General features: G+C 43.4%; 1 protein-coding gene across 5 annotated transcripts in view; it reads left to right on the top strand.

Moving 5' to 3' along the window:
- TRPM3 (transient receptor potential cation channel subfamily M member 3) overlaps window positions 1-14,791 on the top strand; it is a 997,482-nt gene that overhangs the window by 854,602 nt on the left and 128,089 nt on the right. For 3 of the 5 annotated variants that reach the window (XM_056118728.1, XM_056118724.1, XM_056118726.1), the window contains 3 exons: window positions 2,197-2,247; window positions 12,747-12,782; window positions 12,940-13,080. In XM_056118728.1, coding sequence (XP_055974703.1) covers window positions 2,197-2,247; window positions 12,747-12,782; window positions 12,940-13,080 — 228 coding nt within the window. The remainder of the gene's footprint in view (window positions 1-2,196; window positions 2,248-12,746; window positions 12,783-12,939; window positions 13,081-14,791) is intronic. The other 2 variants (XM_056118725.1, XM_056118727.1) reach the window with 1 other exon arrangement.

The raw sequence follows: 14,791 nt of genomic DNA on the forward strand, positions 1-14,791 counted from the left end.
TCCCAGGAGTGGTATTGCTGGGTCAAATGGGAGCTCAATTTCTAATTTTTTGAGAATCGTCCATACTGCAAAAAACAAAAATTTAAGGTAGATTCACACAAGGTAGTAAGAAGAGAGTCAAAGTGTATCACTACAGAAAACCAACATTTCCCAAAGGAAAACCAAATATAAGGAATGAAGGAACTAAGGTATCATTCTTCTCTGACTACAAAAAAAATGGAGTGAAAGAAGACTTCCAAGATCATTTTACAAGACCAGCACTACCTTAATATTAAACCCCATATAAGAAAAATATTTTCTTAAGAAAAAGGAAACAGTAGGGCAATTACCCTGATGAATTTAGGTGCGAAATCTCTCAACAAAACACTAGAAAATTGGATTCAATAGTGTATTAAAGTGAGCACTTTGTGAACAACACAATGTAGATGACCCCTGCCATTTCTGCAACCAAAATATACAAAAGCACCACACTATATTGTGTGACTGTCAGTGAGAACTTTACCATACATGTGAGCACTGCAGTGGTGTGTGTGTGTGTGTGTGAGAGAGAGAGAGAGAGAGAGAGAGAGAGAGAGAGAGAGAGAGACATTTCATTGCAATAACCATCAGGGAAGAGACAGAACAAACGCCCACTCATTCATCACTGTCTTTAAAAAATTGATGAGATAGGACAGGACCCCAGTAGTAAAAACTAAAGTCTGTTGAGTGCCAGGTCCTGTTTAATAGCTTTATAAACATTTCATCCTTCTGATTCTCACAACAGCACGGTTTGAGAAGTGGTATGTTTGTTCCCATGTAGGAAATAAGATTGAGTCCTAGTTAGCACACTTCCCTATGGTCTCAACAGCAGAGCCAGGCATTCTGACTCTACATCCACAAAAGACTTTACATAAGATCCCATTCCCTTCACTCACATTTGCATGATGGTGTTGAGTTGGTGCCTAGGGATGGGCATAATACTCGAATGTGTCCCAGTCATGCTAAAACATTTGCCAGCACTGAGATCAGTCAACAGATTTAGCAAACAAAAATACAGGACGTTCAGTTGGATTTGAAGTTGAGATCAACAACCAGTAATTTTAGTATAGACATGTCCCATGCACTGCCTGGAGTATGCGTGTATCACGAATGAGTCCTGATCTGTCTGGAATTTAGTTAGTGGGGAACCCTCTATTCTATCTAGTATCCCTTGCCCTGAAACACAATAGGATGGCAAGACATTTTCACTTGATTCCTATCAAATGGGACATACATTTGCTATGTACAAAAATGTAACATATAAACATTTCTTTTTTCTCCAAGCCTTTCCTTTCCTCAAAAGTACATGTAGCGTGTTCCTTTAGAGCAAAATTTTATAAACTCTTACCCAAGTGTTAAATCCGACTGACTATTTTCATATAGCTTGCAAGTAAGAAAAAAATTGTTAATGTTAGTGATAGAAAAACTATATATTTTTAGCTACTTTTTTATGTTGCTTAACATGGTCTCAATAGTATTAACATTTATTTTGATGTACAAAATTACTGCACCTTCACTTCTATCAAGGCATATAAAAGTGATAGGCCCACTGCCACTGTCTTTATGTCATTTCTTATCCCATTCTAAAGAATGATATTTTGCAATATTGAATTAAAGTAATATGGAATCCAGACTTTCTTATGTTCAAAAAATAAAGGATTATAAAAACATGGGCAAGGTTCTGTTGTCTCTGTCTGCTTTGACACGAGGTCATTTGATTCATTGTGTTGAGGATTGTATGGCCCACAAAGTCTGAATATTATATGGCCCTGAACAGAACACGTTTGCTGCTTTGGCTCATTTCTGCTTTATTATTGATAGCCATCAAATTGCAATCGGCAACATGCCAACATGTATCTCTAGTGCAGTAAATTGGCCCTTCCGTCTCCCAGCTGCAAAACTAGCCCCTGACATAATGCATTAGCAGGGCTGTCCAAAGCAGTGGAGGCCAGCTTCACAAACGCTGAACCTAAGCCCTCCAATGCTTTGTCCTGAGAGTGTACCCCAAACCCAACTCTACCAGTGTGTTTGTTTAGGGACAACTGAGCAACTAGAACAAGGTTCATCTTAACAAACTACCCCTCCCCTGGTCAGAACCCTTCCTTCCAGATCCTTCTTGCCTTGTCCAAGAGAGCCCCTGACTAGCAAAACCGTTTGATTCTTCTTTATTGTTTTCAGAGACATGGGCCCTCAAATACATTGTACCACTTGGTGAGGGACGTCAAAAAGGTAAGCACCCTCTCGACTCCAGGTCGGAGGCCCTGTGTGGACCTGCTTGCTGTGACTAGAAAGTGCCTCTGTTTTGCATGAGCTGCTAGCGTTTTTCTGGCCCTGCCTGCCACCGCACCCTCATTCCAAGACACGGTGTGCGTGCGTGCGTGCGTGCGTGTGTGCGTACCTGTGTGTCTTCTAACGCAAACATCTGCTTATAACGCAGCTGCGATTCAATCTTCAGCCTCCGTGGTTCTCGATGCTTTGGTTGGACATAATGCTTCTGGATAGTGAATCTCTAGGCTTTCTGCCATGCCGTGTGGATTTATGCCATTACCTATACTTTTCCATATGCCCTTTCACTGATTGGGGAGCTGCCTGCCTGACCATAAGAGATCTCCTCATTTCTAACTCCTGATGGCATGTGCCCCTGGCACGTCTAGCTTTAGAGAATGCAGTGAGCATAGCTCCGAATGTCTCCGAGCTGCAGGAAAGAAGACACGGCATTCCATTCTGCTGACGCGTTCAGTACATTTGAGCACATTTATCATCTCATTTGATGGGATGAGGAGAGCAGTGAGGAGGTTTGGAGAGCCAGTAGCTTTGATCAGGTGGAATTCTTTCCAAATCAGGAGGCTGAAATGCCAGCAGTAAATGAAATTGGGACGTGGTTAGTGAAGAACAAGGGTTAGAGCTCAGATTCTAGAAAGTAGAATCATTGTCTAATCCCTAGGATAGATGAGAAGAGAGGATTGGTGAAGGCAGCTGCTTTATCTCAGCGGCATGTCTGTATCTTTGCTGCACAGAATCTCTTTCAGAGACAATCTCTTTCAGGTACTGAACCTTCTCAGCATCTTCCAAGTATATTTTATTCCAAGGACCACACACACACACACACACACACACACACACACACACACACACACACCAGTACACCCACCACTACCCCACCCCCCAGTTTGTAGTAATTCTTTACCCAAATCCGCAAAGTCATGTCAGAAAGAGACTATAATTCTCTCCTGCTTTGGACATTCTTCACCAAAACTGACATTCAGTGATCTGTCGCCACTTTTAATTTGTTCCTTCAAGTGGCCTTAGAATGGAGAGATAGTACAGGAAGTAAGGCACAGGGCTTGCATCTGGTAGCCCCAGGTTCAATTCCTGAAGCAGCAAATAATCTCCTGTGCAAAACTAAAGTGTGAGGAGGCAACAAAAGGCTCTGGGACAGTTTATAATGAATCTATTATCCAGCTCACCGTGGGTTACCGAGTCTCAGTGTTACTTAGCAGCAACAGAAAACCAACTTAATGACCCTTGCAAACTTTCTTTCCACTTCCGCACAATGGTGATGAAACATCTCCTCTGTGAGTGGGCAGTGGAGTCTGAAATTCTTTTACACCAAGAGAAAGAGATCTGGCATAATCTGGGACCCAACCCAACAGCAATTTCCCCCAAATCACATCTTCACTTAGTTTGCCCAATTCCTACTGCAAGCCTACCTGCTCTTAACAAACCCATTTCCCTCAAGTCTTCCAGTTTCATTTTATTCACCCTGGCTGCAAATAACCTAAGGAGTAGTCAGGGGGAAATATCTTAGAAAATCAAAAGAGTATGCACCCCACAAGTATTCTTCGCCAAAATATTTGTTCTTTGTGTTCAATAAAATGTATTCAGCTTTTTCTAAAATAATAAGTAGAATACCCTCCCATCACTGTAAGATAGTGGACGTCCCTGCAGGGACCAGAGTGCATTCTGAGGGGACAGCTTTGCCTGTTCGTCAGACCCAGCCATTGGTCAATCCAAATCTTCACCTCCATCGCCCAGATACCAGTCTGATTTTCATAGAGATTTTGTAGATGGATTCCCTGGAGTATAAAAGCTTCAAATACTTCTGATTTGGTTCTCTTCTTCATAGGACTCTGATTTGCAAAGTAATTTTCTCTTTCCTGAAATGTCACACTGCTCTTACATTGACTCCTTATTTGCATTAAAAACTACAGAAGATACATATATTATTTTTTTAATTTCTTCAATAAAGTTGTGCACTCATAATGGAAGAACAGAAAGGATAGGATGGTGAGAATTTGGGAGGAGGGAATATTAGTCAGGAGTCATTTTATTTCTCTTTCAAGTGTTATCCAAATGCTGGAACAAGAATATTGTTACATAAACACTCATTTACTTCCTAATTTAGTAGCTGGAAAGGAATAATCACAAAGCACCCAGAATAGTATCGAAATGGTTTAGGAATAATTTATCATTTTCCCTGAGAAGAGATTATCAATCAGGTGGGGGAGTAAAAGAAATCTGTCTGTTCTTTCTTTCCTTGGGAAGAAATAAGAGAAAATACAGATTCTATTTATTTCTAAGATAAAAGAAAAAATCGATGTTAGAAGAGTAAGAACGTCAGTAGCATGGGTCAGAGCAATAGTACAGTGGGTAGGGCACTTGCCTTGCATGCGGCTGACCTAAGTCCCATCCCAGAACTGCATATGTTCACCCAGCCTCACCAGGAGCTCAAAACTAGGAGTAAACCCCGAGCACCACTGGGTATAGCCCAAAAACAAAACAAAGAAAAAAATTAAAATGGCAGAGCCTAAGAAGCCAGAGTACACTTTGTTTTGGTCTTGTTATATAACAGATGAAGGGAATGAAAAATAAGAGGGTTCTGGCTTTTTTGTTATTGTTATGAGTGAAAGGAAAATTAGACTCCTTTCCTCAGATTTCCAGCATTTCTGGCCAATCTGATATGTGAAATCTAAAAAAAAAAAAACAATTTAGGATGCCAAGAAAATCTTGAATAGTTCAAGCAATTTTCACAATTAAGGAACATAATAATTAGCCTGTGCTTTGTGCTTTACAAAGCTAGGACCTTATGTACATATTAATTGATTTAACCTGTGACAAAAATTAATCAGTAAATTATAAGCTCGGATGCAAAATGCAGTTTGTGAGTCAGGAAGACAACCCCGGACCTGAAACAGTGTTTGATCATGTGTCTGTAACGTTAACTGGAAATAACACTTGTGAGCACAGGGAATGCATTTAGGATTATCGGATCATGGGAAGGCAAGAGACATGACAACTTCAAAGCCAACTAATCTTCGGAACCTACAGATATGAAGGCAGAGGATCATTCCCCCACTAGTTCCAAAATCTCAAATTATTCAGATCTACGGAACAATTAAAGAACAGGGAGGTAAAAGAGTTATTCAGCATCAGCGAGAAATTGAACTTGATATAAACCAATCCCACTCCCTGGACCGTTCTTTTCATGCATAAATCCATGGGCTGTGCCAAGGCTCTCGTATGAAACCAGAGTGGCCCATGTCTGTCTGCTTTCCTGTGAAATCTAACTGCCGTCACAGTAGCTAACTGTCTGCTCAGTTTGTGCCTCTGTATGTTTTCAGGTAGAAGTTTTGATTTCTTAAATTCTATGTGCTAATACTGCAGATCACCTATACTCTCCCTCCCACATGAGAAAAGGAGGTTGATATTTGAGTATTACATAAAGACAGTGGTGAAAATGATAATAATTGTTAATTTACTTATATGGGAATCAAGACTAAGAACTTTGCAGATTTTCTTTAGGATGAAAAACATAGAACTTTCCAGACATATTTTGAGGGCAAAGAAAGGATATCTCCATAATCCTATCTACTAAATTCATGCAAATTTGTTAAAGTAGTCTTATTTTTGTAAATGGTTGTCCAGTCTATTTCCATACTAAACATTGGATGAATGTCCTTAATAATCTCCATGAATTCTGATGGGAGAGAATTTACTCTACTCTCCCTCAGGAAACCTGACAACCAGGGACCATCATCCACCTTACTTTGATCAGAAGAAAACAGTCTCTTTTCTATTCTTTTTTCTTTTTGAAGACTTGTTATGAGTTTCCAATAAAACAATTTGCAATCTGAGCATGACGTCATAAACTGATATGGGCATGCAGGGTTCATTTAGAAAAGCCAATCTATTAAGTGACGTTAACCTAGTCCTTTCACTAAAACGCCCTTCTTGGTCACAGTCTGGATAAAAATTCACTGTAGAATCATAGCGCCAGAACATAAGGGAGGGGAGGAAAGGTGTTTTCAAGCTATCTAATTATGCCTACCCATAGATCCAAGCTTCTCCATTTGATTCTGTGGATCAGATTGAGTCACGTGGCTCGCCATGCATTATTAAGGCATGAAATGGGAAGAAATTGAACAATTAGCAGAGGCTTTGCCAATTACCAGCATGATTACCTTGAAGCAGAGCAGGGAAGACAAATCCAGCAGACTGAGTGAGAATTACTCCGAGTTGTTTGTTCACCTCCTCTTTGAAACGGGTTGAGCTGGGAAGACTCCTCCATAAGGGTTTGCGGATTACCTGTTGGTGTGGACAGAGCCCTCATTAGCTCTGATTTTTCAGACCAGCCATAAGGATGCTGAGCCAGTCCTAATTATCCCCATTTGCATCCCTGGTCCCTAACGGCCCTAACCAAAGTCCAGGGGGTTCTGGGAAACTCCATCCATCCTAGGAGCTTTGCCTTAAGACCCGCAGGGAGAACACAGGGGTCCCTGGACCGCTAGGATCAGTCGAAGGAACTATGACCGATTAGCCCCATTTCAGTGAAAACCAGAGACTGCAAAGGACCAGTTCCGATCACACAAGGAGTGAGGAACAGAGTGAATGCCCATTTCCCTCTTTCCTAATCCCCTCGCCTCTGGCTGGAGCCTTGTGGGACCTCCGTGGTCTCACCACTGCCAGCACCTCCAACACATCCCCTGGCACACCTTCTCTGTCACCCAGGGCAACTGCAAACTTATTCTTTCCATGTCACCTATTTTCCTTTCCATTCCTCAAGAACTCTAAAGCCAATTTCCCCTTGCTTTTCTCTCTCCTAACAGACACATTCAGCCTTGCAGGCTAAAATCAAACATATTACAGGGTAGAGTTAGCGCTGCCTTCTCTGGCTGCCTAACTACACAAGCACATCCAACTCTCTCCTGGGAGACCTCGGGGATACTGTATCACCTTTTACCTACGTCAGAGCAGGCAGGGAAATGCAGGTGCGCAGAGAACGTTGGTTAGAGGAACGTCGCCCCCTCGTGGTCAAACAGAATACAGGTCCAGTTCCGTTCAGGTTTTCAAGCAAAACTTGGTGAAGAAACAAAGGTCCCAGAATTCTTTCTCCAGCCACAGAAATTCAAACATAAATCATTCTTAATAATCAAGCACTAAAGAATAGGCTTCTGGTGGTAATCAAACCCCAGGTTAAGTACAGAGCTCTGCTTGGCTTTCTACCAAAGACAAAGCCCTTCTGAGTTGTAGAAAAGAGAAGGAAGAGGACGCAGAGGATAGAACAGAAAGAGAAAAAGCAAGATACTTCAGACAGGGGCACTTTCCTACAGTGGGAGAGAAGGAACGTCTTACCACACAGATGGCCTCCCTAGTGCAGCCCAGGATACTCGAGGTTGATGGGTTTTAAATGCTTTGCATGGGAAAAATAAATAAATGCTTTGCATGGGGTTCAAAAGATACTACAGTAGGTAAGGTATTTGTGTAGCATGCAGCAGAACCAGGTTCCATCCCTTGGCACCATATTGTACCCCAAGAAATGCCAGGAATGATCCCAGAGCTCAGAGTCAGCATTTAGCACTGCTGGGTATGGTACCCCCAAAATAATAATCCAAAAAAAAAAGCGCTTTCCATGCCTTCAGTCCAAGTTCAATCCTCAGCACTTCATGTTCTTCAAGCATCCCCAAGAGTGACCCCAAGCAAAGTCTAGAGTAACTTCCAAGCACTACCAGGTATCACCCAAAAATCAAACTCAAGAAACAGAATATTTGGGACTGGAGTTGTAGAATAACATGGAGTGGTTGTACATCAGGTAGGGTGTTTGCCTTGCAAGCAGCTGACCCGGGTTCAATTCCCAGCATCCCATATGGTCCCTCGAGCGCACCTGGTGTAATTCTTGAGTGCAAAGCCAGGAGTAACCCCTGTGCATCATGGGGTGTGACCCAAAAAGTGAAAGAAAGAAAGAAAGAAAGAAAGAAAGAAAGAAAGAAAGAAAGAAAGAAAGAAAGAAAGGAAGGAAGGAAAGAGAGAGAAAGAGAGAAGGAAGGAAGGAAGGAAGGAGAAAGAGAGAGGAAAGAAAGAAAGAAAGAAAGAAAGAAAGAAAGAAAGAAAGAAAGAAAGAAAGAAAGGAGGAAGGAAGGAAGGAAGGAAGGAAGGAAGGAAGGAAGGGAGGGAGGGAGGGAGGAAGAAAAAAAGGAGGGAGGGAGGGAGGGAGGGAGGGAGGAGAAAGGAAGGAAGGAAGGAAGGAAGGAAGGAAGGAAGGAAGGAAGGAAGGAAGGAAAAAGAAAGAAAGAAAGAAAGAAAGAAAGAAAGAAAGAAAGAAAGAAAGGAAGGAAGAAGAAAGGAAGGAAGGAAGGAAGGAAGGAAGGAAGGAAGGAAGGAAGGAAGGAAGGAAGGAAGAAAGTCACTGTGGGAAAAGACTTGAACTGCAGTGGGGGAAAAGATAAACACCTCCATTTGGGGCCGATTCTTTTTGTTGAAAATGAAGAATTCAGCCCTTTCTTTGGTGGTATCTACCGCTGCAGCACCTCTTTAATAGTCACTTGCAAAAGGTGACTCTTTGCCTCTTTTTAAATTTATTTTTCATTCCCACTCTTTGAGACACCATGAAAGCATAAGATGTTGTCTTTTATTACTGGTCTTCAGCTAATGTTGGTGTCATGATTTGTAGAATTCAGACATGTTCACAGAGAGGTCTCTCAACAGCAAATCTAATAGATGTTGGCTCACTCTTACCGGTGTTTTTAAATTTAGAAAATTCTTATAAGATCCAAAAGTAGGTATAGTTGAATTGACTTACTTTTGAGAGCATGACAATAGATTTGATGGGGGGAGAGAAGATTTTTCCGAAATATAGCCTATAAAAGATTATGGAGATCAGCCCCCTAAACCGGCAAGAAAACTGAGGGAAGAAACTTGGAAAGTGACTGATTTTTGTGAAGAGTGCCCAGACAGATGGTATGGAGCCAGTGTTTCTTTGCTTATTTGCTGTTGAGTTTTTTGTTGATTTGGCTTGGTTTGAGACCACACCCAGTGGTGGTGCTCAGGGGCTATATCCAGCCCAGTATGCTCAGGATCACCCCAGCAGCACTCCGACCAGCATGCAGAACTGGGGATCAAACCTGGGTCCCCTGCCTGGAGAGCATGTGCTCAGCCCGTTGAGCTCTCTCAGAGGCCTCCGTGTTCTTCCCCCTTCCTGCCTCTCAGGGAGGAGGAAAGAACCCTCGTGTGGCCACCTGCCCCCATAGGCTTGTCATTTTGAAGCCAAATGCATCATGGCTGAGGCTGCCCAGGTGTGCTCTGGCTGTGTGGTTCTTCCACTTTTGAAATGAAGTAGCACCTAGTAGCACTAGCACCTAGTCTAGAGGTCAGGGAGAACCCCACCACATAGAACCTGCCGCTGTGGTAACTGGTTCCACAGTCCAGGAGAAATGGGCAAGCTTGGATGATATTGTGAAACTCAGTTGAAAAGTTAATGACCTTCAAACCAAACTTTCCCCAAGTCCCCGCTGGTATTTCTGCCACGTTTTGCATAATGAAGTCAGATCACTAGTTTTCCATGATGGCCTGAGGAGAGGTTTACTAGGCAATTAAGTGAGATTGAGGAGAGACTCCACAAAACAAGGAGATTTTCTGAGAAAGGTGCCAAAGAGAGCAAGACCATTTTGCGAAGGGACAATTTGGCTAACACAGTAGCTCTCAAAGCGGGTTGTACTAGGTCAGGGACATGAGGGTCTTGTGTTTCCAAGTGATTGTACTCCACATAGGAGGCCCTCCAACAGCTTAATTTGCTGAACTAGTTTTTTTTTTTTTTTAGCTTTTTGGGACACACCCGGCAATGCACAGGGGTTACTCCTGGCTCTGCACTCAGGAATTACTCCTGGCGGTGCTCAGGAGACCATATGTGATGCTGGGAATCGAACCTGGGTCGGCTGCATGCAAGGCAAACGCCCTTCCCGCTGTACTATCACTCCAGCCCCTGAATTAGTTTTAACTAGATTCCTAAACCTGCCTGAGTCCCACCCCAGCCAGAGATTTCACAATGGGCGCCATGCCAATGAGGTAGAATCTGACGGGCGTGACTCAGAGTGGGGACAGCAAAGGCAATGGACTGGTGGGCTTCCTTGACTGCCTCTTCCCTCTTATCCAGATGTGAGCACAAATGCAGCACTAGACACACTTGAAGTCAGATTTCCACAGTAACCTGGGACCATCCTACCAGGATGCCTCATATGTCAAAGCCAGTTAATTCTGCTACGGAGAACAAATACTCACAAGCCCAAACTAGACTTGAACCCAACCATATGGATCCACTTTACCATTCGACTCATTCACAGTTTTGACCCAAGACACATATATTCACATACTCTTTCTCTCTTTCTCTCTCTCCTCCTCTCCCTTTTTCTTTCTTTCCATCTTTCTTTCTGCCTCTGTCTGTCTCTGTCTCTCTCTGTCTCTCTCTCTCTCTCTCTCTCTCTCTCTCTCACACACACACACACACACACACACATGCATACACATATGCATGCACGCACACACTCACCCAATGGCTACCTCATACTAAGTACTATTAAAGGCACTGAGAATACAAGGACAACTAAAAGAATAAAAACTATAAAGTGGTATGTTGGATAGGATACAGTTGGCCACCCTTAACCCTGAAGCCTTTCAGTGATGGCAGATCACAGGAAAGCTGAACAAGGCTAATAAAAACCCACCCTGAGTTTAGCAGAAACAATTTCATCTAATTTGCTGATGCGAATGACCCTATTTTGTAATTGTGCAATTCTGCAGAGTATTTCTTCCCAGAGCCTTCCTTATTACTAAACTAGAAGTTCAACAAATTCTGGTGCGTAGAAGGAGCATGCAGAGGGCTAAGAAAGTGATCGGAAAGGCTGGATGTCACGCTGTGTTACCAGAGGCATTCTGGGTTTCATCTCCAGCATTGCAAGAGCACCTCCAGGAACAAGCCTTGAGCACTGAGCCCCAAGCACCACTAAGTGTGGTGCGCGCGCGCACACACACACACACACACACACACACACACACACACCAAGAAAGAGAATCATGTACATAGAGAGAAGTAGAACAGGATCCAACACTTAATCTTCACCAAGTTCTCAGGAGATCCTTACACCATGGACCACTGACCCCAAGCCTCTACTGTGAAATCCCACATGGTCTCTTGGGGAACCAAAATGTGATGGCCCTTAGGCCTCTTAAGAACAGTGCATGGGGGCTGGAGCAATAGCAAAGCGGGTAGGGCGTTTGCCTTGCATGCAGCTGACCTGGGTTCAATTCCCAGAACCCCATATGGTCCCCCAAGCACTGCCAGGAGCAATTCCTGAGTGCAGATTCAGGAGTAACCCCTGAGCATTGCTGGGTGTGACCCAAAAAGCAAAAAAAAAAAAAAAAGAACAGAGTGCAGGACCCAGGACCCAGGCTTTCACACAATGCCCTCCTGCATCAGTACCCAGCCCAAGAGATCCAGCACCAGCACCATGCCCCAGTACTCAGTGAGTGCTCAAACACTCAGTATTTCCCACCAAGGAAATTGACACAGTCACTGTCTTTATCCCTATAGAGATCCCTTTGAAAGCAGAAATAGGCATGAGTGGATAAGAATAATAAAAGTTTTTAGTTTTGTTTCTACATGCAGCCGGTCCCTAAAATGTTTACCAGAAGGTTCTTAAGAAGCACTCTTCTCATGAAAGAAAATCCTGAATTTGAAAACAGTTGATACAACTGATTCTCATGTTCCTCCCCTTTCCTCTTTAAACACACACACACACACACACACACACACACACACACACACACAAATGACTTGAATTATATAAAGGGCTTTGTCCGACGATTCAAATCCTCTCTCCCTCTGACACTCTTCTTTTTATAGAGAAGGGGCCAGTTGTCAGGGCTGGAGAGCTAGTACAACAGGTCAGGCACTTGCCTTGCCTTGAATGCAACCAACCCCAGCTCAGCCCCCAACACTTCAGAAGTTTCACCCTAGATACCTCCAGGAGTATTCCCTGAGCACAGAGCCAGGAGTAAGCTCTGGGCACTGCTGGGTGCCTCCCCCAGGAACATCCCCTCCCCCCAAAAAACGGTGCCACATGAAAAAATTGTATAAAAGAATATCCGAGCTCTGAACTTGTCCTGTCTGATTAACATCCTGGTAATCTCTATGCTCTTCTGGAAGGAGTCTTCATTTCATTGTGTGAAGGAAGAGTGGAGGATCTGGGTTCCAAGCCCAACAGAGGAGTGGGGGGATGGGACCACATGGAGGAACCTTAGATCCCAGCGACAGGGACAGATAGCGTTTGCCTTGTGTTTCTCTCTGCTACACTGGTGTTTTTATCTCCCCAGCTGAAGACTTGAAATAAATATTTTGATTTTCTGTTATTGCCGACGATTACTGCATCTTCTTATTTAACTTATGTCTTCTTTCCAAGCGAGAATATCCAGGTTTCGGTTGGATCTATTTTAAGGTGAATGAATTAACCAGCCTAATAATACATTCATATGTTTCTTTTTTTTATATCATTAATTTTTACTCTAAAATACAGAGTACACGGGCTAGAATCCCTAGTAAACCACGTTGTCTTTTGGATTTGTTTCTTTCTTCGTTTCCTTCTTCCCTGCTAGGGGAACCTGCCACCTGACTACAGAATCAGCCTGATTGACATCGGCCTGGTGATCGAATACCTGATGGGCGGGGCCTACCGCTGCAACTACACTCGCAAGCGCTTCCGGACCCTCTACCACAATCTATTCGGCCCCAAGAGGGTGAGGCTGGCCCCCAATTCCTGTTCCTGGGCTCCTGGGGGCGAGGGAGGGCAGGACACTGAACCGGTTTGAGGTCTGATTCCTTAATTGTCATCTCCAAGAGGGAGATCAGAAGAGGAAGTAAGGTTCTCCCTTTCTCTACAGTCAAAACCGTTTTTTGTAAAGGCCGGGTGGTGTTGCATGGGGATATTCCTCCCCAGATCCTATTTAAATCATTAGATGGCACTAAAGGGGCTGGTGCACGAGTTTTGCATGCGGGAGGCCGGGATTTGATCACACTGGTGTTCAGTCTGGGTTTGCCCGGCTGCAGCCCAAAATAAAATTCAAAAACAAAAATGGAGATTGAGCCTGAATGATCAGTGGATAGAATTAGTAGTCCAACTCATGATCTCCCTCGGGGTGTCTTCAAGGTTTCAATTTGTTCTGTTTTGTTTTGTTTGGAGTCCATACCCAGTGGTGCTCGGATTAAACTCAAGTGGGCACACTGCCCTCTGTACTATCACTCTAGTCTCTCAAGGATTTGGGGTTTGGTCTTTTTTTTTCCTTTTGGGTCACACCTGGCCATGCACAGGGGTTACTCCTGGCTCATGCTCTCAGGAATTACTCCTGGAGGTGCTCGGGGGACCATATGGGATGCTGGGAATGGAACCTGGGTCTGCCGCATGCAAGGCAAATGCCCTACCCGCTGTGCTGTCGCTCCAGTCCCAAGGTTTCTGTCTTTGGGCTCTGTTTACAAGCTTAAAAATTCGTAAGTGGGGCTGGAGATCACAGACATTGGGTCGTATGCAAGGCAGGTGAAACTCAGTTTCTATTTTATGCCCCCATGTGGCCTATCAGCACCTCTGGGTATAGCTATGGAGTCTCCCAAACTTGGCCAGCCATGCTCTGGTGGTCCCTAGCACCTCAGGACCTGAGCAGCACCACATCCTCGGTCTCATACATTGAGTCTCGATGGTAGACAATTGCCAAGAACAGTCCTTTTAGATAGCCCCCTCTATGGAGTACTGCTTGAAAGCCCCCCAGAATTAATTAGGACCCCCAAGTTTTTTTTATTAGTGAAACACCATGAGGTACAGTTATAGACTTGCAATTTTTTGTGCTTGGGTTTCAGTTATGCAATGATCGAATACCCATCCCTCCACCAGTGCCCATCCTGCACCACCACGGGTCCCAGCATCTCCCCCCACCCCCCATCCCCCCCATCCCAACCTGTCTCTGTGGCAGGGCATTCCCTTTTGTTCTCTCTCTGTCTCCTTTTGAGGACCCTCAAGTTTTTATCCAGGTGAAATTTACCTATTGATTCATACTAGAAGTTAAGTTAGACTTTTGAAGGTATTTGTTTCATTTTGAGATAATCCTTCTAGCTCATCATATGTTCGTATAAATAACTTCTTTCTCAAAATACTCCTGGTCAGAGTAGCACTATTTTTTCACTCTTTTTTATTCACAATTTTCAAGATTTTCATATCTTCTTCAGTTCATTGCAAGATAGTATTCTGATTATAGTAAATGAAAATTCTTACCCCACAAAATATGGAAGTAACGATTTTTTACAGATAATTATTTATTTTTTAGTCCTATAGCAAAATTCCACAAGTGGCAAATTCTTAAATATCAGTTGCAATGTGAAATATGAAACAATGGCTATGAACTTTCCACGGTCTGTTACATTAAGATCTAGTTGGTCTCTCAAGCACACTTCTCATGAAAT

The sequence above is a fragment of the Sorex fumeus genome, unplaced genomic scaffold (genome assembly GCF_029834395.1).
Source record: "Sorex fumeus unplaced genomic scaffold, SorFum_2.1 ptg000038l, whole genome shotgun sequence".
Classification (NCBI taxonomy): Eukaryota; Metazoa; Chordata; class Mammalia; order Eulipotyphla; family Soricidae; genus Sorex; species Sorex fumeus.